Genomic DNA, 19302 nt, shown 5'->3' with positions numbered 1-19302 from the left:
GCATCACTGCTGTCCAGCGGTCGCTGGCAGCTCTCTGAACGCTGGGACGGTGCATGGTTGTAGTGGAATGCGTTCGCGAGGCGCTGTTGCCATTTTACCTGTTCGCGCGAGCGCGGGTTGCAGGATAAAACGCTGACCCTGTATTGTTCTGGTTTTCTTTTTTTATGATTTTATCCTTAATGCAGCGCATCCATAGGTTTGACGCAAGGGGTAACTAATGGAACGTGTGTTTGAATTTTTTTCTAGAACTTTTGTGTCTGAATGTTTTAACCTTTTAACTACTAACGCCACGTCTATACCGGCTTCCGTTAATGTCATTTTTTGGAATGATGCGCCATTATTGTGGCTTTTATAGCGCCGCGGTCAACCCTGTCGTGGCTAAAATTTTTTCAGATGGGTACGAGATCAGTCGACATTATTTTCAAACCTCATTACAGTAATCTGGGGTGCCAGTGGTAAACCGATCATAAAAGCGGAGCGCGCGGCTCGATTACCTAGGCCGGGAAATTCCAAATAGCTCTTTGCGACGTTAATTTGAAAGAGACTATCCTAAAATTTTCGGAGCTCGGGCATCACTGCCGTCCAGCGGTCGCCGGCGGCTCTCCGCTGGGCCGGTGCGTGGTTGTAGTGGAATGCGTCCGTGAAGCGGTGTTGCCATTTTACAAGTTCGCGCGAGCGCGGGTTGCAGGATAAAACGCTAACCCTATATTTATCTTTAACATATTAATCAATGTGATAAAAAAAATTGAGGAATTCGTCAAATCAAAGGTATCCCTTTTTTGTGAAAATAAATGTCAGATACAGGGAATGCACAACCACTCAAAGGGCTATATTTTCACGAATTCATTGAATATTTACATAATATTTGGAAAGTGTAGTTTTGAAACCCTAAACTACAAGAAAAAATTAAAAAAAGAAAGATCGATTGTTTGTTCTCTATTATTATATTAGACCAAAGAGCTAACAGGGACACAATAAAATTGCGATATTTTAACATGGTATATAGAATGGAATTACCAATAGGGTTAATTGACAAAATTACTTAGGTAATTAGGTACTATGCACCGATACAAATAACTCTAACAGCAATCCCCTTGTAATTGAAAAACAAATCTATCCTTTTATATTTTTATAACAGCAACAACAAATGTCCCCTTTTCAGGATTAACCCCTGAACGGCGAATACGGGGTCTATTTCGATCCATAATAAAGCTTTGTTCATAAAATTCTCAGAATAATCAATCAGAGTGGATTTTGTACTGGTGGCCTAGATATTCGTATTTTCCTAATGTAGTACGACTGAAACGTAATGGATAATATTATAACGTAGTTTTGGATGAGATTGGCTTAGATATTTAAAAAGAATAGTTTTTACCATTTACTTAGGTTCCCTGATACTTTTATTCTGCGAATATGATACCGTATAAAGCAGGAGGTAATTTGAAGCAATTGCGTGTCCTTTCAGGCGAATCTCGAGAAGATGAGCAACGACATACTAGAGCTGAGCCAAAACGCGGTGAACCTGAAGAGTAACTATCTCGAGCTGACGGAACTGCGGCACGTGCTCGAGAAGACCCAAGTGTTTTTCATGGAGGTACCTAAAGTAGTTGAGCAGCTTTTGCTGGTAGCGTCGCGTTGTCCTTCGTATAATCGATGTTACCGTTCTCTCGGAGAATCAAGATTCGTATCATCTTCTTCTATATCAACAGGAAGAGGCCAATGACTCGATCACCAGGACTCTAATTAACGAAGAGGCACCGAGTTCGGGCGCGCCGAGTCGGGGACGTCTCGAGTATGTCTTCACTGGCAATACACACTAGCGTACACTAGTACACCTCTAGTAGACCATTAAAAATACTTTCCATCGGGAAGTATCTGTATCTTTTTTATCTATCGCACTTTGAATATGGGTAGTAACTGGCAAGTGTTAAATTTTCATCGCAGAATCTCATTCTTTACACCACTGTCTTGTCAAAGTTTTTCTTGCTTCCCTTCGCTTCTTTTCATCTTTGCATTGCTTGTATAAGTGGATGTACCGAGGGCATGTTAGTATTGTTATTATTATCCTTGCCGCGACGTACCTACAAATCAATTGATCTTCATTCTTCCGCGTTCGCGCTCCCGATCGCTACACTTAACGCGATTATCGCGATTAACGCTTTCTCGCGAGAATTGATCTGACTGGCTTTAGTTTCTATTCCATATTTTTTCTCATTTTAACGAACACGGTTACGAATGGCTACTGAATTGCATAAGTGAAAGGCTTGGTTTAAAAGATTACTTGCAAATGAGATTACGAAACGGTAGATATACAGTGTTTCACTAAATATACACTGCTATAATCTCGTCTATCAAATGTTAGTATTTCTTTTAAGGGGTTATACCTAGTCAGGCGGCCGAAAAGAGGCGAACATTTGTGAATTTTTTTTGAAGAAACGGAAGCGTATATTCTTACAGAACTTTTTGCGCTTAAAAGAGCAACATTTAAAGAACAGTTGGTAATTTTTTCGTGGAAAAATACTTACGTTTATAATAAAGTAACAACCGATGTCCAAGAAGCATTTTTTAAAATTTGGTTTTGCGGTGAGCACTGCCATTCGAACCAGATCATCTAAAATCAAGAAACAAAAAAGATTTCGTTAGTATATTAATGTATCCTCAGGCTGACGGAGAGAATTTTCCGAAATATTAATTTAAAAGAAAGAGGCGGCTATTTAAAGTTGAAATCCTGATTTTTTTCGCGTGATTTTTGCAGGAAAAAATCATGATTTCAACTTTAAATAGCCGCCATTTTGTTTTAAATTAATATTTCGGAAAATTCTCTCCCTCAACCTGAGGATACATTAATATACTAACGAAATCTTTTTTGTTTTTTGAAAATCTTTTAAAAATGCTTCTTGGATGTCGGTTGTTACTTTATTATAAACATAAATATTTTTCTACCAAAAAATTACCAAATGTTCTTTAAATGTTGCTATTTTAAGCGCAAAAAGTTTTGTAACAATATACGCTTCCGCTTCTTCAAAAAAAAATTCACAAATATTCGCCTCTTTTGGGCCGCCTGACTAGGTAAGGTATAACCCCTTAATTTCTGAGATGTTTGAAAAGTTTGATATTTCTTTTAAATGTGCAAAGAGAGGTAAATTAATCTTAAATGAAACTATTAACATTGTGTTTCTTTTTAAATTTGTTACTGATTTGTTTATACAATTTTTATTAATCGAAATGACTTTAACTGAAAATAATTTTTAAAATAATACATGTAGGGGAGACCGGGGCTAGTTGACTAACGGGGTTGGTTGACTAATTCTCTTTAATTGTTGTATTATGTTATAAATTATGCTGCCATTCATGTGCCACCGTGACAAAAACTTGCGTGTTCTATCAGTGAGAATGAAAAATCTAAAAAGGACAGCGGGAAGTAAATATTTTCATTTCGACTATTTATGAATTTTTGTCCACTAACAAAGGGATGCCACCATGTGGTAGACACCGATTTTGATGAGCCTTGGCACGATGGATCTAGGTCGAAAATAAGTAAATATGTGTCCGAGCGTTTCTGCCAATGGGGCTTAAAAATAGATATATTTACATGGAAATTATTTAAAATTTCATAGTGGCCGTGGGGTTTAAATGGGTAAAAATCCCACACTACTCTGGCGTCCCCGGGGGATTCCCCTCTGAAGGAGTCGTGGTGCCTTTTGAAAATTTCCGCAAGTTAGAAAAAAAATTTATAAAAAAAATAATTTATAAAAAATATAATTTATAAAAAAAAATTATAAAGTTTTTTTAACGTGGAGAGATCTTCAAAAGGCATCCCGACGTCTCCAGAAGGGAATCTCCCACGGGCGCCAGGGTAGTGTGGGATTTCTACCCACTAAAACCCCACGGCCATTATGAAATTTCTAATAATTTCCATGTAAATATCTCTATTATTAAGCCCCATTGGCAGAAACGCTCGGACACCTGTTTACTCATTTTCGTCATAGATCCATCGTGCTAAGGCTGATCAAAATCGGTGTCTACCACATAGTGTCCTCCCCTTGTAAATATTGCTTGATGTTTTTTCATGAATATTTTGTGGAAACATTGACTATAATTTAGGGTATTTTATTTTATCCGGTGCGTGGAGGTTTTGTTCGTACGACCCTTAACATGTTGACAATGTCGGACGGGGTTACTTGACTAAGCAGAGGAATACCACTAAAAATTGCACTTTCTATCCTCAGGATGCAGTCGAGGCAAAGAGTTTAGCTGCTCAATTCCATTTCCCCTACCACGAATCTCTCCAAACTCACCCCTACCAGTTTTACACCCTACCCTCCCTTCAAACTCTCAGGCCTTCCAAATAGACCATAACAAACAAGTAGAAAATAATTACAGTATCTAACACCATGATACTTAATAAAAAAAATAACAGTGTGAAGGAGTGAAAAAAAATATAAAAAATTCATTGGTCGTAGCATATATATGTACGCCTTTCTTATACTATATTGAAGGAATTGGCTGCGTATATATGTTTTTTGGTATAAATATTGATGGAACTGTGACAGCATACATATACGCCTTCCGCAGGCAAAGGGTTAAAACTGAAAAGTAAATGTCAAGTCAACTAACCCCATCATATTTGTCAACTAACCCCACAGCCGGGGTTTGTTGACTTATTCGTCTCACTACTCTAAATATAATAAAAACTACGACCTAGACTCAATTAAAACAATTTTCAAAATTAAGCCTGTATACGTAATGAAATTTGTAAACTTTTGGTGTGCAACAAGTCAACAAAATTCCAATGAACTATTTATATAAATTAGAAATGTTAAAAATTAGTCAACTAGCCCCGGTCTCCCCTACCAAAGGTCGCAGAGGTACACATATACGTTTCCTGCTGTGTTTGAGGCAAGTGTGTCTGACAGTATGCAATGCGATTCCTCTTAGTTTCTTATATCATGTAAGAAACGTGATTTTGCTATGAAATTTTAATACACTAGAAAACAGAATATACTATCTTTATCAATTATCCCGTATCAATGAAAAGTTATCTTAAACAAAATACGGTACTGTAGTGAGAAGCAAAACATTAGTGCAAACTCCTTGAAACGAAGTTACAAATTTTATCCATAACTTAACAAATTGTGTGCAAAAAAATCAAGTAAAGTTTTTATAAACCGAGTTACAAATTATTATATAACAGCTTAAATATTTAAAAGAAGGCTCTTAAAATGAAACACACCATACGCTCGAACATCAAGGAGTATGAAGTAAAGAGAACACAATATTCTCAGGAATATTCATTCCAATTTTTTCTTTCATTCGATGGAATGTTTCTTTCAGATTCGTCGCTGGTGTAATAAACCGAGAACGAGTGCCAGCTTTCGAGAGAATGCTATGGCGGATATCCCGAGGGAATGTATTTCTACGTCAAGCTGAACTGGAAAGGCCATTAGAAGATCCAGCTACAGTTAGTCCATATTCTCCTTTGCTCCATCTTAAAAGAATCGTTTACTTCGACTTAGCTGATTGAAAAACGAACTTCATTGTGCATCACTTACTGCAGGGCTGCACAGGAAGCCATTTTCAGCGCCTAGCGGCGAGCAACCAGCCGTACGCCGTTACTGAAGATAGAATCAGTGAGGAGAACTGCAGTAGTGTAGGTGCGGGCTCGTAGGCGCGTAGCGTAAGTATATTTTACAAAAAGGTACAAAAAAGAGCGCCTAGTATATAATTCCATCGAAAAGAATCCCATTTAAAAACATTGTCATAAATTAATATTATATTAATGTTCTATATTCAACTTTACAAAAATAATGATGTACAACAGTTGCGCCAATTATCACAATGGCTATTTATACAAAGGAAACATCTCAGTGGTACAATGAAAAAATGTATTAAATAATATTAAGCAGATATATTTTTATACAAATAAATATTTTAATACGAATAAATATTTTATTCAAAATACTTGGCGCTGCGGTCCGAATTGGTGTTGCTAAACTGAATAAATATGTTTAAATTGCATTAATCTTGTTTTCTCTTTCTTGTGCGTGCGTCGTGTACGTGTGCGTGTGCATATGCTACGTATGATATTAGAATTAAATATTAAATATATGTAGAATAAATCTGACTGCGTTTCTAGTATGTATATGTATATTATGCATTTTAGATTGTAAAGGAGTTATTGTAAATTATTAATACTATGACAATTAGCATTTCTTCGGTTTCGCAGCGCCAAGTATTTTGAATAAAATATTTATAAAAATATATCTGCTTAATATTATTTAATACATTTTTTCATTGTACCATTGAGACTTTTCCTTTGTATAAATAGCCATTCTGATAATTGGCGCAACTGTTGTATATCATTATTTTTGTAAAGTTAAATATAGAACATTAATTTATTATTAATTTACGACAATGTTTTTAAATGGGATTCTTTTCGATGGGATTATATACTTGGCGCTCTTTTCTGTACCTTTTTGTAAAAAGGTAATTTTGTGGATATATACTTACACTACTACACTATGCTACTGCGGTTCTCCTCACTGATTCTACCCTTAGTAACGGCACGCGGCTGGTTGCTCACCGCTAGGCACTGAAAAAGGCTCCCTGTGCAGCCCTGACTTACTGCAACCTTCGCCCTATGAGTTTTCCCATCGTAGCACCAATTCAATTCTATTCACATATATTTCCGTGCGCTTTGCTTGCATTATTTCAGGGCGTTAATCTATACAAAACGGTGTTCGCCACGTTTTTCCAAGGAGAGCAATTGAAAAGCCGTATCAAGAAAGTCTGCAGCGGTTTCCACGCGTCTTTGTACCCCTGCCCACACAGTCATGCAGAGCGCGAGGAAATGGTCAAAGGTGTTCGGACGAGACTGGAGGATCTGAACATGGTGAGCCTGTTAAACACGTATTTGCCTACTTCGTCCTGCATCTAATTAAGAAAAACAATATAGATTTTCCAACTTTTAGAGCTTCTCAACATTTTCACCATAGAAAGGAACAATCTATAAAGTCTGTGTAAAATTAATCTATCCCACTTCTGACACAAATGTAACGAGCTTCACTTATAACTTTTATAACTACCAAACACCCACGAATAACGGCGTACGCTAGTGCATTTCGCGTATACCTGATCACGCCTACGGTATGCATGTAGGTCTGGCAAAAAGTTGTAAAACATTTGGACACCATTTTGAACTGACCACTACAGAAAAACAGCGCAAACTTTCTTCAATACCTAATATGTTATGTAGAAACACATCTATTTCTATGGAAAACTTGACATCAGTTTATGTTAACGTAAATAACATAATTAATTGGTTAAAGGACATTAAACACTCTATGTGCAACAGTAATATTGCTATTGTAGTAGCAATCATATTTACAAGCACTGCCATACAAGTAGAAAGAATGAGAAACAGACACACTCTTCAACTAACAAAGGGAGGACACCATGTGATAAACATCGATTTTGATGAGCCTTGGCACGATGGATCTATGTCAAAAATAAGTAAATAGGTTTCAGCCAATGGGCCTTAATAATAGAGATATTTACATGTAAATTATTAAACATTTCATAGTACCCGTAAAAAGCATAAAAGCTAACGTGAATTTAAGATATGCCGTGGAGCATTCGGTAAGACGTCTGCATGGTGTTGTTGCGGTCTTGAGTTTTGAATCCGCCTGTGTTTAATAATATTTCTTTTCACACTTTATTTTTTCCACACTGGACGAACTGTGAGAAAAAAGGTAACGGTAGTAACGTTCATTATTAATTCTTTTAAATGGATAAATACAATTAAAGTTTTTTTTAACGTGGGGAAATCTTCCAGAGACACCCCAACACCTTCAGAGGGGAATCCCCAGGGGGCGCCAGGGTAGTGTGGGATTTTTATCCACTAAAATCACACGGCCACTCTCCGGGGGATTGCCCTGTGTAGGTGTCGGGGTGTCTTTTGAAGATTTCCCCACGTTAAAAAAACTTTAATTGTATTTATACATTTAAAAGAATTAATAATGAACGTTACTACCGTTACCTTTTTTCTAACTGTTCATACAGTGTGGAAAAAAAATATATAGACACAGGCGGAATCGAACTCACGATCGCAACAATGCCACGCAGATGTCTTTTGTTTTTTAAAACAGTGTTTATTGAGTGGGTATAGGTACCTTCTTGAGATCGGTGGCATCAAAGAACAAAAGAAAACTGCCAATAATTCGCAACTTACAGGCTATGGAAGGATGCTACTTGTTCAGGTGACTGAAATCTCGGAGAATAGCGGTCTTGTTAACTATAAAATATCATAAAGCACAATATGGTATACAGAGTTTCCTTTCGGAATCGCAGGAATCAGCCCCTTGGAGCAGTAAGAACGAGGGGGAAAAATACCTTAAAAACCCCTATAACGATCTATACTTAAGGGGAGGAGACGAAGTCGTAAGGCTAGGGCTTACAACTAATTACAAATATATACACTATATACAGAAAAAGGTCCGGGGGGAGCTCACCAACACCCTGGACGGTCCTCTTCTGTGGAGGACTTGTGTGGTTCCTTTGTCTAGCCAAAAGCTCCGGCATGTGAGTACTGGTCGCATCGAGCCACCAGTATTTTCCAAAGTCTAGACGATGAAAGTCATACTGGTCTTTTTCGGGTACTTTAAATGAGTATTTAAACTTGTTGGCATCGAAGGTGGAATCAGTTGGATCGAGCGCGATGCATTTACCTGCCTTGTTGCGGCGCCAGTGATAGTTCCATGGGACGTTAAAGGCATCCTGTAATAGGCCCCTCTTGTCCCACGCAAGCGTCTTACCGAACGCTCCATGGTATATTCTTAAGTTCACGTTAGCTTTTATGCTTTATACGGGCATTATGAAATGTTTAATAATTTACATGTAAATATCTTTATTATTAAGGCCCATTGTCTGAAACGCTCGGACACCTATTTACTTATTTTCGACATAGATCCATAGTGCCAAGGCTCATCAAGATCGATGTATGTCCTCCCCTTGTAAGTAGTGTTCGATCATTATGCATAGCTAAATAGTTGTTTTTCAATAATCAACATTCTCCTAATCAGAGCCTTATATACCCTGAATTTTATTCCACATTTTTTCTTTAATTCTATTTGTTCATCTTCCCTTTCCGTCGTTAACACAGGTTTTAAATCAAACGCAAGATCATCGGCAGCGCGTGCTGCACAACGTAGCCAAGGAGCTGCCCAACTGGTCCATCATGGTTCGAAAGATGAAGGCGATCTATCACACAATGAACCTGTTTAATATGGACGTGTCGAAGAAGTGCCTTATAGGAGAATGCTGGGTCCCGATGTCGGATCTTGGCGTCGTCCGTGATTGCCTTAACGAAGGATCGGTTGGTTTGCAATTCAAATCACTTATGACGTTTATACTTGGGGGAGAGTTCGTTTCAGCTTCACTTGCGAGTAAAAGCTCCCTAAGTGTAACCATCGCTTTTTTATGAGACTTGCTAGTTGGTCCCACGGTGGTACACCTAACTTATTGGCTCCAGAGTAACCGACTCAAGTCGAGATAGAATTTATGTACCTATTTACATACTTCGTATTTTATTAGATTACGATTACGAGATAGGTTTTCAATTAATTAATAAAAAATGACTGTACAGGTAAAGTTTAGCGTGCGTATACAGAGCGGACCAATAAGAATTACCACCTTGAACATCTCCGGAACCATGGAAGTTAGAGAAACACAATTTCGGATAAAAGTGGTTTGGTGTGACAGAGGTGGCCACGCGATCGCTTATTTTATGCCAAACAACTTTTATTCGAAAAGCTTTTCTCTTCCATGTTTTTTAAAAAATTATCATTGCCTCCATATTTATGGCCGATACCTAATTACCTACTGTAAATAAATTAACCGTCCACACCTAAAAAGGGATATCAGTAGACTCAGCATGACGACTACCAGAAACTAGCAGAGTCTCGTGGAAAAATGAGAGTCAGCCTTGGGGAGTTCCCCTCGTTAGATCTCAGTGATTGAACGCTTTCATGTATCTCCATTGAAACCGTTTGCCCGTTATGATCAAAGCTTTGTTAATGCTTCCCTTAGCGCCTCTGTGGTAGTTCGATACCATCTTTCCTCAATGTTATCTACACGGAAGAGAACCGACCGACGTTTAACAGGACGAATAAGTTCACCAGAGGTTTTCAAAATCTGATCGACGCGTACGGGGTGGCATCGTACCGCGAGGCAAATCCAGCCCTTTACACGATTATCACTTTCCCCTTTATATTCAGCGTCATGTTTGGCGATTGTGGTCACGGTAAGTGTGAATGGCAGTAAATTTATTCGTTTTATTGTTACAAACCATAAGCGACTTATGAGTGTTCAGCAACAGGTAGTAGAAAATGAAATGGGTGAGTCTACTTAACAAAATAAGGCAAAAATCAGGAGTAACAAGATTGTAGTGGCGGCTTCGTTCTGCAGTTATTAATATTTAGTAATTCGAGCCAGAAACGCCTGAAGCACAGCAACTCGGCGATCAGCGGCGCGCGTTGCGTAGGCCAGTAGGGTCGCTATAATAGCATACCGGCATACCGTCGCTATAAAAAAAATAACGTAGGGTAGATGCACCATTTGTGGTCACTTTAAGATATCGTACCAGTTTTGGCCACTTCTTAAAAAATATAATATTCTTCCGTGTAAGCAATAAATGTAACCTTATATTTCTGGCGGTATACTAAACAAAATATTTATGATGTGAAATTCTCCGCATTATAATGATCTGCAAGCAGTTTAAAAATAAGATAATTATACACATGGCCAAAAACAGTGCAATGGCCACAAACGGTACATCTACCCTATGCACAGCAGTTTTTATAGAAGTAGTAATAAATATTTTCTACTACCTGCTATCAAACATACTGTATAGGCGAAGAAACTCGAATAATCTAAAGAGTTTTCGTTTATTTTAGTTTAAAAAAAAGGTTGTAAATGCTATCCGTCAGTCTTGCACGTTTCTTGTTTCTGAACCATTTTCGACAGAAAATTTCAAGATGTGACTGAAAATTGGCGGACACAGCTCAGAAACTGTGAATCGTCTGTTCACTCACATTATTGAATTCAGTGTTTCATTCTGTCGTATATTCAAATCGTATAAATCGATAGATGAACTTGAACGTTCGTTGAATGCGAACGTTACAAGTTTCGAATTAGAATGCAATTCATTCAAATGATGATTTTTTAAATGCAGGTTTAATTATGACGCTGTTCGCCTTGTACATGGTCATAATGGAGAAGAAGTTTTCGGCCCGGAGATCGTCGAACGAAATTTGGAATTTGTTTTTCGCCGGTCGTTATATTATCCTTCTCATGGGTGTGTTCTCCATTTACACCGGCCTGATCTACAACGACGTGTTTTCAAAGTCATTTAACATATTCGGATCTAGTTGGATCATTCCATACGATCTGCAAACAATCCATGGCAATAATAGCCTTCAGTTGGACCCGGCTTATAATGGTAGTTATAAACAGACACCTTATCCCATGGGTGTCGATCCGGTATGGATGCTCGCCGAGAACAAGATCATATTCTCCAACTCGTACAAAATGAAACTCTCGATTATCTTCGGTGTCGTGCACATGATCTTCGGTGTCTGTACGAGCGTCATTAATATCATGTAAGTCTCATTATTGTGCACATACAATTTATCAAAGGTACACTTGGTGGTAGAGGTGTAATGGAGTCACACATTTGGAACTTAAGGGGTCATGCTCAGTTAGGGGGCCGAAAAAAGGGTGGTCTTTCGAAATTTTTTACTCAAAAGCTATAACACATTTCTCAAAAAATCTTTTTTCCTTTTAAGCATTGCATCTAGTACCGTGCATCGTCATTTTTTTATTTGAAAATATTTATCAATAACTAAGTTATTGTCCATCACTCGAAGGTTCTCTAAAAATAAAGGCCTTCTTGCGGTGACCACTGCTGCTCGAAACTCGATCATCTAAAATAAACAAATCAAAAGAATTTACTTATTATATTATATTATCTAGTATTTGAACGAAGGCTTTTTTTATCCGATGCTTAGTTTTCTTGTAATTGACAAAAATCAGGCACGATTTATGGTAAAAATTGAAACTTTTACTTTAAACATCAGCCATTTTTTCCCAAATCAATATTTCGAGAAATCCTTCGTTCAAGTACTAGATAATATAATATAATAAGTAAATTTTTTTGATTTTTTTATTTTAGATGATTGACTTTCGAGCAGCAATGCTCACCGCAGAAGCCTTTTTTTTAGAGAACCTTCGAGTGATGGACAATAACTTAGTTATTGCTAAATATTTTTAAATAAAAAAATTACGATGTACGGTACTAGATGCAATCCTTGAAAGGAAAAAAAAAAGTTTGAGAAATGGGTTATAGCTTTTGAGTAAAAAATTTCCAAAGACCACCCTTTTTTTCGGCCTCCTGACTGAGCATGACCCCTTAAATGGCAGCACCGATTGCGGCAGGGAGACCTCGGGTTGCATACTACCAAGGGGAGGCTACGATCAGGACAAATCCCTTTTATGAAATTCTATTGAAATTGTAGAGAAAGACAGGCATAAACAAATCCCAGAATATTAGTCGCTAACACTTAGCCATCTTTATAAAAAATGAATTTAACCATAGCAATTTCTACTATAACTCTACTAGTAGAGGAGTAAATTTCGACCACCGTGGTAGTCTGTGGTACCTCTACCATCCAGTATACAGTAGCAATTATAAGTAGGGTAAAAGATACAGTAGTTGACAACCTAAGAGCTTCAGTTTAGGTAACAGTATGGAATAAGTAACTTGAATTTTATAAATGAAATTTTGTTATACCAGGCGGAAAGAAAAGTATCGAAGATGATTATAACACCAAAGAAACTTTGAAAAAATCAGTAGTTTCGATGTTATGCTTTTATAAAGAAACATAACTCAAAAGCATAGTTATTGACCGGTCGTGGCATAGTTGTTGACCGGTCTAGGTACAATTGTTGACCACTTACTGAATATAAAAGAAAATGGCATATTTTTTACTGTAAAATCATTTTTATTAAATCCATCTGTCACCATATCAAAATCAAAGACATATTATCTTGGGGCAGGGTGAGTTTCATGTGCACCCTTCACCACGTATACCGTGTACTTCGCCGCGGTCTCATTGGCTTCTCATTCGTTTTTTTTTTACTTCTTACATTTCTCTCTCACCTGCTCTTTCTTTTCTTCTTCTTCTTCTCTTTGCATCTCTTAGCCTCTTTCTTTTTCTTCTTTTGCTTTTTGCTTTTCTTTTTTTCTTTTCCTTTGTCAAGCGCCTTTGACCTCCGAATTATCGTACCGACCCCCGGACCAATGAAAAATCAGAAGTCATCGGAGGTGCATACCCGAAACCATATAAAAGCAGGGCACGTTGCCCCGTGCCTCCAAAGATCTAAATCAATTTTCATTGCGGTCTTTCAGCACGAAAATTACAAGTGGTCAATAACTGTATTACTGTGCATTCGTCGAACCAGTTATTGATTAGACTGGACGTATGACAAATGTTAACATTGGGCCCCTGTCACCTATTGTGATCAATGGCATTCGCGGAAAACAAATGCGAACAATGATTATACAGTCATTAAACAAGTCGCCGCTCTAAAGATGTCCGCTAAGCCCTTACCTTCTTTGAGAGTTGAAATTACACGTTTTCCTTTCCGATGATCTCGCGGCGGAAAGCTTGTACTGAAATCATCGATTCTTGGTTGAAACGAAAGATAGAACTGTCGTTTCTGATTAAAGTGCATCATTGATGCGTAAGCGCGCTTGTTCGGTAGACTATGTCGGCAGAAATTTGAAGTGGTCAACTACTGTACCCTGGTCAATAACTGTATCGTTTACCCTATTTCAGGCAATAGCGAGGTTTGTTAAAGTTCAAAGGAGGGGGCGGAAAACAAAGAAATCTGGGGAAAGTCGTTAGTTACCAGGCACCTAATAGTAATACAGTGTTGTCTCGTTGTAAGTCTGGGTCCCGTGTTTCGTTAAAAGTATCTATCTCCACTACTTCTTTTGTGAAAGAGAGAGTGAGCGAGAGAGCACGCGACAGCGACATACCGTAAATTTCGGTCGTAATAGCGGCAGCACCGTCTCACTAAAAGCAGACGACAAAAAACATAGGCCAACTGAATAGCATACCGTTTCGTTAGAGGTTCGGCCTGCCCCCCGAGCGTAGGTCTTATAAGGAGACAACACTACCCCGATACTAGATCGCAACCAAACCTCGAATCTAGTCATTGCTATCTTAAATTCGCGGTGTGGATTGAAGGGGGGCGGGGTATTCATTCAGTTATCCATCTTTTGTTGGAACATGCGCATTGGAGACCTCGCTACTGCTCGATACTTAAATAACATATTACAAATCTGATTGCGCTGTGCTGGTTCATCATACAGCACTCTCTTTGTCCAGATCGAATTTTTTTCCGAGCTGTACAAGGTATTCGAATTGATTGAACTATTTTGAGGCACTCCAACAATTAAATTATTTGCAATATTCGGGTACTCACTTTGGTTTAAATATTTTCGAACGCCACTTCTAAACGAATGCATTAGTAGTCAATATAATGATTATAAATTAGTCCTTTTTTAAACAAATTAGCTTACAGGAAGAATACACTACTAATATTTTCACACTTCTCTGTAGACATTTCAAGAGGTACACTACCTTCTTCCTCGAATTCTTGCCACAACTACTCTTCCTTATTTTATTATTTTTCTATCTGGTGGTTTTGATGTTTGTCAAGTGGGCTTTGTATGATGCTTCCTCTACGGGTATGTACTTTGATCTTAATTATATGAAGTAGTGTCCAACTCGATTGAAATATTAAAGACATTTTACTGCGATCTACAGATCCGGCGTACGGTACATCGTGTGCTCCATCAGTTTTAATCACATTTATTAACATGATGCTGCAAGGCCACACTTATTTCCCAGAAGGTAGCCCTTGTTCAGAGTACATGTTTTCTGGTCAGGGTATGCTGCAAATAGTTATCGCTATACTTGCGATATTGTGTATCCCTGTGTTGCTCTTCGGCAAACCAATTCATTTCTTGGTAATGCAGAGGAGGAAGAAGAAGGATACGGGCAAAACATATGTAAGCAAACAGAATCTAATACAAATTTATGTATTAGGGTACGTTTATGTTGGAGCTGCGATAATAGCGAAGACAAAGAAATATCTCTTCCTCGGCGCTTTTATCGTTGGTCATCTATATAGTCATTTCGCTCTTATCGTCGCTCTATCGCAGCTCCAACATAAACGTACCCTTACTTATATATTATTCGAGACTACCGTGTGATATATTATTAATTTGTAGCACCAATCAATTTACTAATATTTTCTAAATTAGTACAACCTATAACAGCCCTGATAGCCAGATCTGGGCAGCAGAATCTGACATCAAAACCGTAGTCGTCTGTGTCCACAGATGGCTGCGTTTTGAGGTGCAGAGCCTGATGTCAGTGCCTGATGTCAGATCGGCAGCAGATCCGCAGCAGATTCTGCTGTCTGCTACGGTTCTGACGTCAGACTCTGCGCTCTCATGCCAGAGCCAGACCCTGCTACCAATCTGATGTCAGACTGGAGACAGATGGTTATCTGGGCAGAAACATGAGCAGTTCTCGATTAAATTGTTGAATGCACACACAGCTTATATGTTTGCTCGTACTCGATGGAATAATTCGAAATGCTATTCTTTCATGTCGCCCAATGATTTATCCCTTTTAGAGTAACGGCACTACATCTCAAGATATCGAACTGCAATCAGAGGCCCTGCAAAGTGCCCCATCCACCAGTGGACCCGTTGCAGATGGACATGAGCCTGAAGAAGACACGTTTAGCGAAGTTATGATCCATCAGGCTATCCATACCATAGAATATGTACTTTCTACTATATCTCACACTGCCTCCTATCTACGCTTATGGGCTTTATCACTAGCTCATGGACAGCTGTCCGAAGTATTGTGGACGATGGTGTTGAATAAGGGTTTAGGTGCCACCCAGGATAGTTATTACATGAGTATTGTTTTATTCTTTATTTTTGCTGCTTGGGCCTTCTTCACCCTTGCTATTCTCATTTTGATGGAAGGTCTTTCAGCGTTTCTTCACACCCTTCGACTTCACTGGTACGTAGAAACAATCATGTTACAATATTATTTGTTAATACAGAACAGTGAACTCATTGCTCGAGTAAATAGCCCTCTAATTATCCGAAATAATGTATTATAAATTTGCGAGCTTAAAAAGAATGGATGAACTCTTCTCGACCAATGATTTCCACCATATCTCTTTCTTTTCACTTATTTTCCATTTCTTTATTTTAGGGTGGAATTTATGAGCAAATTTTACGATGGCAATGGTCAACCCTTTCAGCCATTTTCCTTCAAGAGTATTTTAGAGGCCGAAGATGCCGAAGACTAGGCCACCTCTGGACGACAGCAATAATTGTAATTAGATATGTTTGTCGAATTATGCGCAAAGACTCGTTGTCATTTTATGACCAACCCAACGGTATGGAACGAAATATATTCAAAAAGATGTCTTTTAAGTGATTTCTATAAGGTACGCTCTGCGAAGCATAACTGCTAATCGAACTGTATTTGTATGAAATGTGTGACGTTCGTGAATCGCGACTGCAATCGTGTATTTTAACTATTTGTATCGTTCCTTTTTAAAATCTTAAGACAACAGTATTTAATGTATGTCTTATAAGCATTATGGAATCTTAAGCTAATCGTATGTACGTTTTTGACATCTCTTCCGAATGTACAGGGTGTATAAAAATTGTTTGCCGCGGCTTTTAGAGGTGAATCTACACCTCTGGATCGATGGACATTTGTTTAAAAAAACGCCCGCAAAATTGTTTGTGACATTGAAAATTAATGTTAAATTTTCTTTTAACCGCTTCGTTCCCTCGGACGTGTTATGTCGCGACGCAATGCCGTTCGTGCGATGCCACAGATGAGTAAACGCGCGTCTTTTGTGGCAAGCTAAGTGACCGCGAAGCAAAAACAAAAGACGCGTGTTTACTCGTCTGTGGCATCGCACGAACGGTAGTTGCGTCGCGACAAAGCACGTCCGAGGGAACGAAGCGGTTAAATCGTTGCGATATCTTTAACAATTTTTCCGGACCAAGCGGTTCGTTTGCGACATATGGTTTCGTTTAAACTTCCTTTCTTCTCAGCGCGCAGCATACGTTGATGTAAAAAAAATGTAACATTAATTTTCAGTGTTACAATTTTGCGGCCCGTTTTGTTTTCACAAATATCCCTCCGATCCAGAGGTGGAGGTTCACCCCTGAAAGCAATGACCAGTACTTTTTTTACGTCCTAGACATCCTCAGTCCAACCTGATTTATCGACCACTGCTGCCTTGTATAAAAAATTGTCACTTAAATGTACTGATAATGTAACAGAAACATAATGATTAGGCTTTAATCTAGGGATGTATCGATAGGGTGGAAATGTAACGATATGTTTTCTGATGAGAGGCGAGAGACGAAAAGAAAAGAATATTTGTTATTTGATAAATAATATATTTTCGTTGTTAGCATACACTTTTGTACCATTTTTGCTACAAATTTAATCCATAATTTCGGTGAAATTATTATTAATCATTAATTGAATGGAGATAGGAATAACATCGTTTCAATCGATTGTTCAGCATTTTTCAAGTTTTGCCACAAACATATTTTTGCTCAGGCTCACATGTACAGAGAACTTGTACTAACGGTAGGAAATATATTTTTATTCCAGTGAGTATAGCTTCCTAAAATTCAGCATTTCGGTTTCTTACAATAGAAATTGGTATTTTGTGTTAACTGAACGTGTCATTGGTCGATGCACAGCCTCTCCATTCCATTGAATGTTTGAAAATGCGAGTACAAATTGTATCATCATTAAAATACAACGTTATAGTAACGATAACTTATATCTTATGATATAATATATTTATTATACTACAAATGTACATTATAACATGACAGAAAAAGAAAATATGAAATCTAGGGACGGCGATTGTACTTGATTGTGAATGTACATTCTATACTACTTGAGTACAAATTGTTGAGTGTGATTGGCAGAAAGTATTCATTCTTTAATTAATAACAAAAGACATCATTAGAGTTGTAACCAATATACATAGTTATTAATATAATGTCAAAAATGACAGTGATGCAAATATATACAAATATATTTTATCAATATCATGGTATTAAATAAACTAAATATGTATGTACAGGGTTGCCAGATCAGGCTTGATCTTTTGCCGGAGATTTCAATTTCGTTGAGGATCATTTAGGATTGCAGTCGGGCGGGGGAGGGGGGGGGGAGAGTGAGAGAGAAAAAGGGCCAATAAGAAAACAGGCATCTAAAATTCATTATAATAATGACTTATAAAGGAGTAATAATCATAAAAGTATTATATGAATATTTATTAGAATTTGTTACAGATTTTAATAGTTTTTCATTTTTTTATGGCATGTTACACCAGTGCAGTGCCAGTGCGTGCCTGTCGAATTCGCATTAGCAAATATTAATTCTCTATTCTGCCTGCCTGCGGCCGGAGACAACGGTTCAAAACCTGAGACTGCGGCTGAATGCCGAAGATCTGGCAACCCTGTGTACCTGCACGTCGCTTCGTATTTATTACATCACGTAAACATATCTTCAAGCTGTTGAGAACAGAATGATCTTGTATATGTCGTATTAATAATAATAATCTCGTATTGTTGAAGTCAGAATTGTAGCTTTAAAAATCGGATAGAAAAGTCGAAAATATTTTTACTTTGCATATTTTTATTTTATAACTGAACGTACCACAGGCAAGTTCTTTCATTCCTATTTTCACGCATTCAATTCGTTAGAGTGCTAGAAACAGAAGTAAAAAAATCGTATTTGTAGGAAATTTGAAACAAGTTTGATTAGAAGGGCAATGATTGTTCAAAGATACTTGCCTAATGGCTAATTACGGATAGTAATCCTCTAGGGACTGATCGGAACAACGTATATCGTCGCTGATTGGTTGCCACAATTTTGGAGCAAAAGCGAAAGTAGACAGAGAAAGAAACTGTAAAAAAGAAAGAGACAGAAATACTGACAGAAAGAGAGAGAGAGAAATACTAATAAAAAGAGATAGATATGTTTATTTCCAGTTTTGCTCCAAGATGGCTGCTGTTATACCAATTACTCCCTAGAGGATCACTAATTACGGAAGCGCCTACGCACCACCTTCATGCACAATCGTGCAATGCCGTGCCTGACC

The 19302-nt window shown here is 37.9% G+C and overlaps 1 protein-coding gene and 1 long non-coding RNA gene across 4 annotated transcripts in view; one reads left to right on the top strand and one right to left on the bottom strand.

Moving 5' to 3' along the window:
- Vha100-2 (V-type ATPase subunit a family protein Vha100-2) overlaps positions 1 to 17594 on the top strand; it is a 120035-nt gene extending 102441 nt beyond the window's left edge. For 2 of the 3 annotated variants that reach the window (XM_076811564.1, XM_076811477.1), the window contains exons 4-14: positions 1466 to 1624; positions 1710 to 1792; positions 5335 to 5461; positions 6716 to 6892; positions 9161 to 9373; positions 10087 to 10300; positions 11231 to 11657; positions 14685 to 14812; positions 14892 to 15136; positions 15769 to 16166; positions 16365 to 17594. In XM_076811564.1, the coding sequence (XP_076667679.1) occupies positions 1466 to 1624; positions 1710 to 1792; positions 5335 to 5461; positions 6716 to 6892; positions 9161 to 9373; positions 10087 to 10300; positions 11231 to 11657; positions 14685 to 14812; positions 14892 to 15136; positions 15769 to 16166; positions 16365 to 16461 (2268 nt within the window). In that variant the 3' untranslated portion in view covers positions 16462 to 17594. The remainder of the gene's footprint in view (positions 1 to 1465; positions 1625 to 1709; positions 1793 to 5334; positions 5462 to 6715; positions 6893 to 9160; positions 9374 to 10086; positions 10301 to 11230; positions 11658 to 14684; positions 14813 to 14891; positions 15137 to 15768; positions 16167 to 16364) is intronic. The other variant, XM_076811639.1, reaches the window with a different exon arrangement.
- Positions 17313 to 19252, bottom strand: LOC143375042 (uncharacterized). The gene is made up of 2 exons (XR_013086797.1): positions 18858 to 19252; positions 17313 to 18712 (listed from the first exon to the last, which is right to left on the bottom strand). It is a non-coding gene; the product is annotated as an uncharacterized LOC143375042 (long non-coding RNA).
- Positions 19253 to 19302: the final 50 nt, after the last annotated feature.

This window comes from Andrena cerasifolii, chromosome 1 (assembly GCF_050908995.1).
Source record: "Andrena cerasifolii isolate SP2316 chromosome 1, iyAndCera1_principal, whole genome shotgun sequence".
NCBI classification, from domain to species: domain Eukaryota; kingdom Metazoa; phylum Arthropoda; class Insecta; order Hymenoptera; family Andrenidae; genus Andrena; species Andrena cerasifolii.
This window is presented reverse-complemented; position numbering and strand designations above follow the sequence as displayed.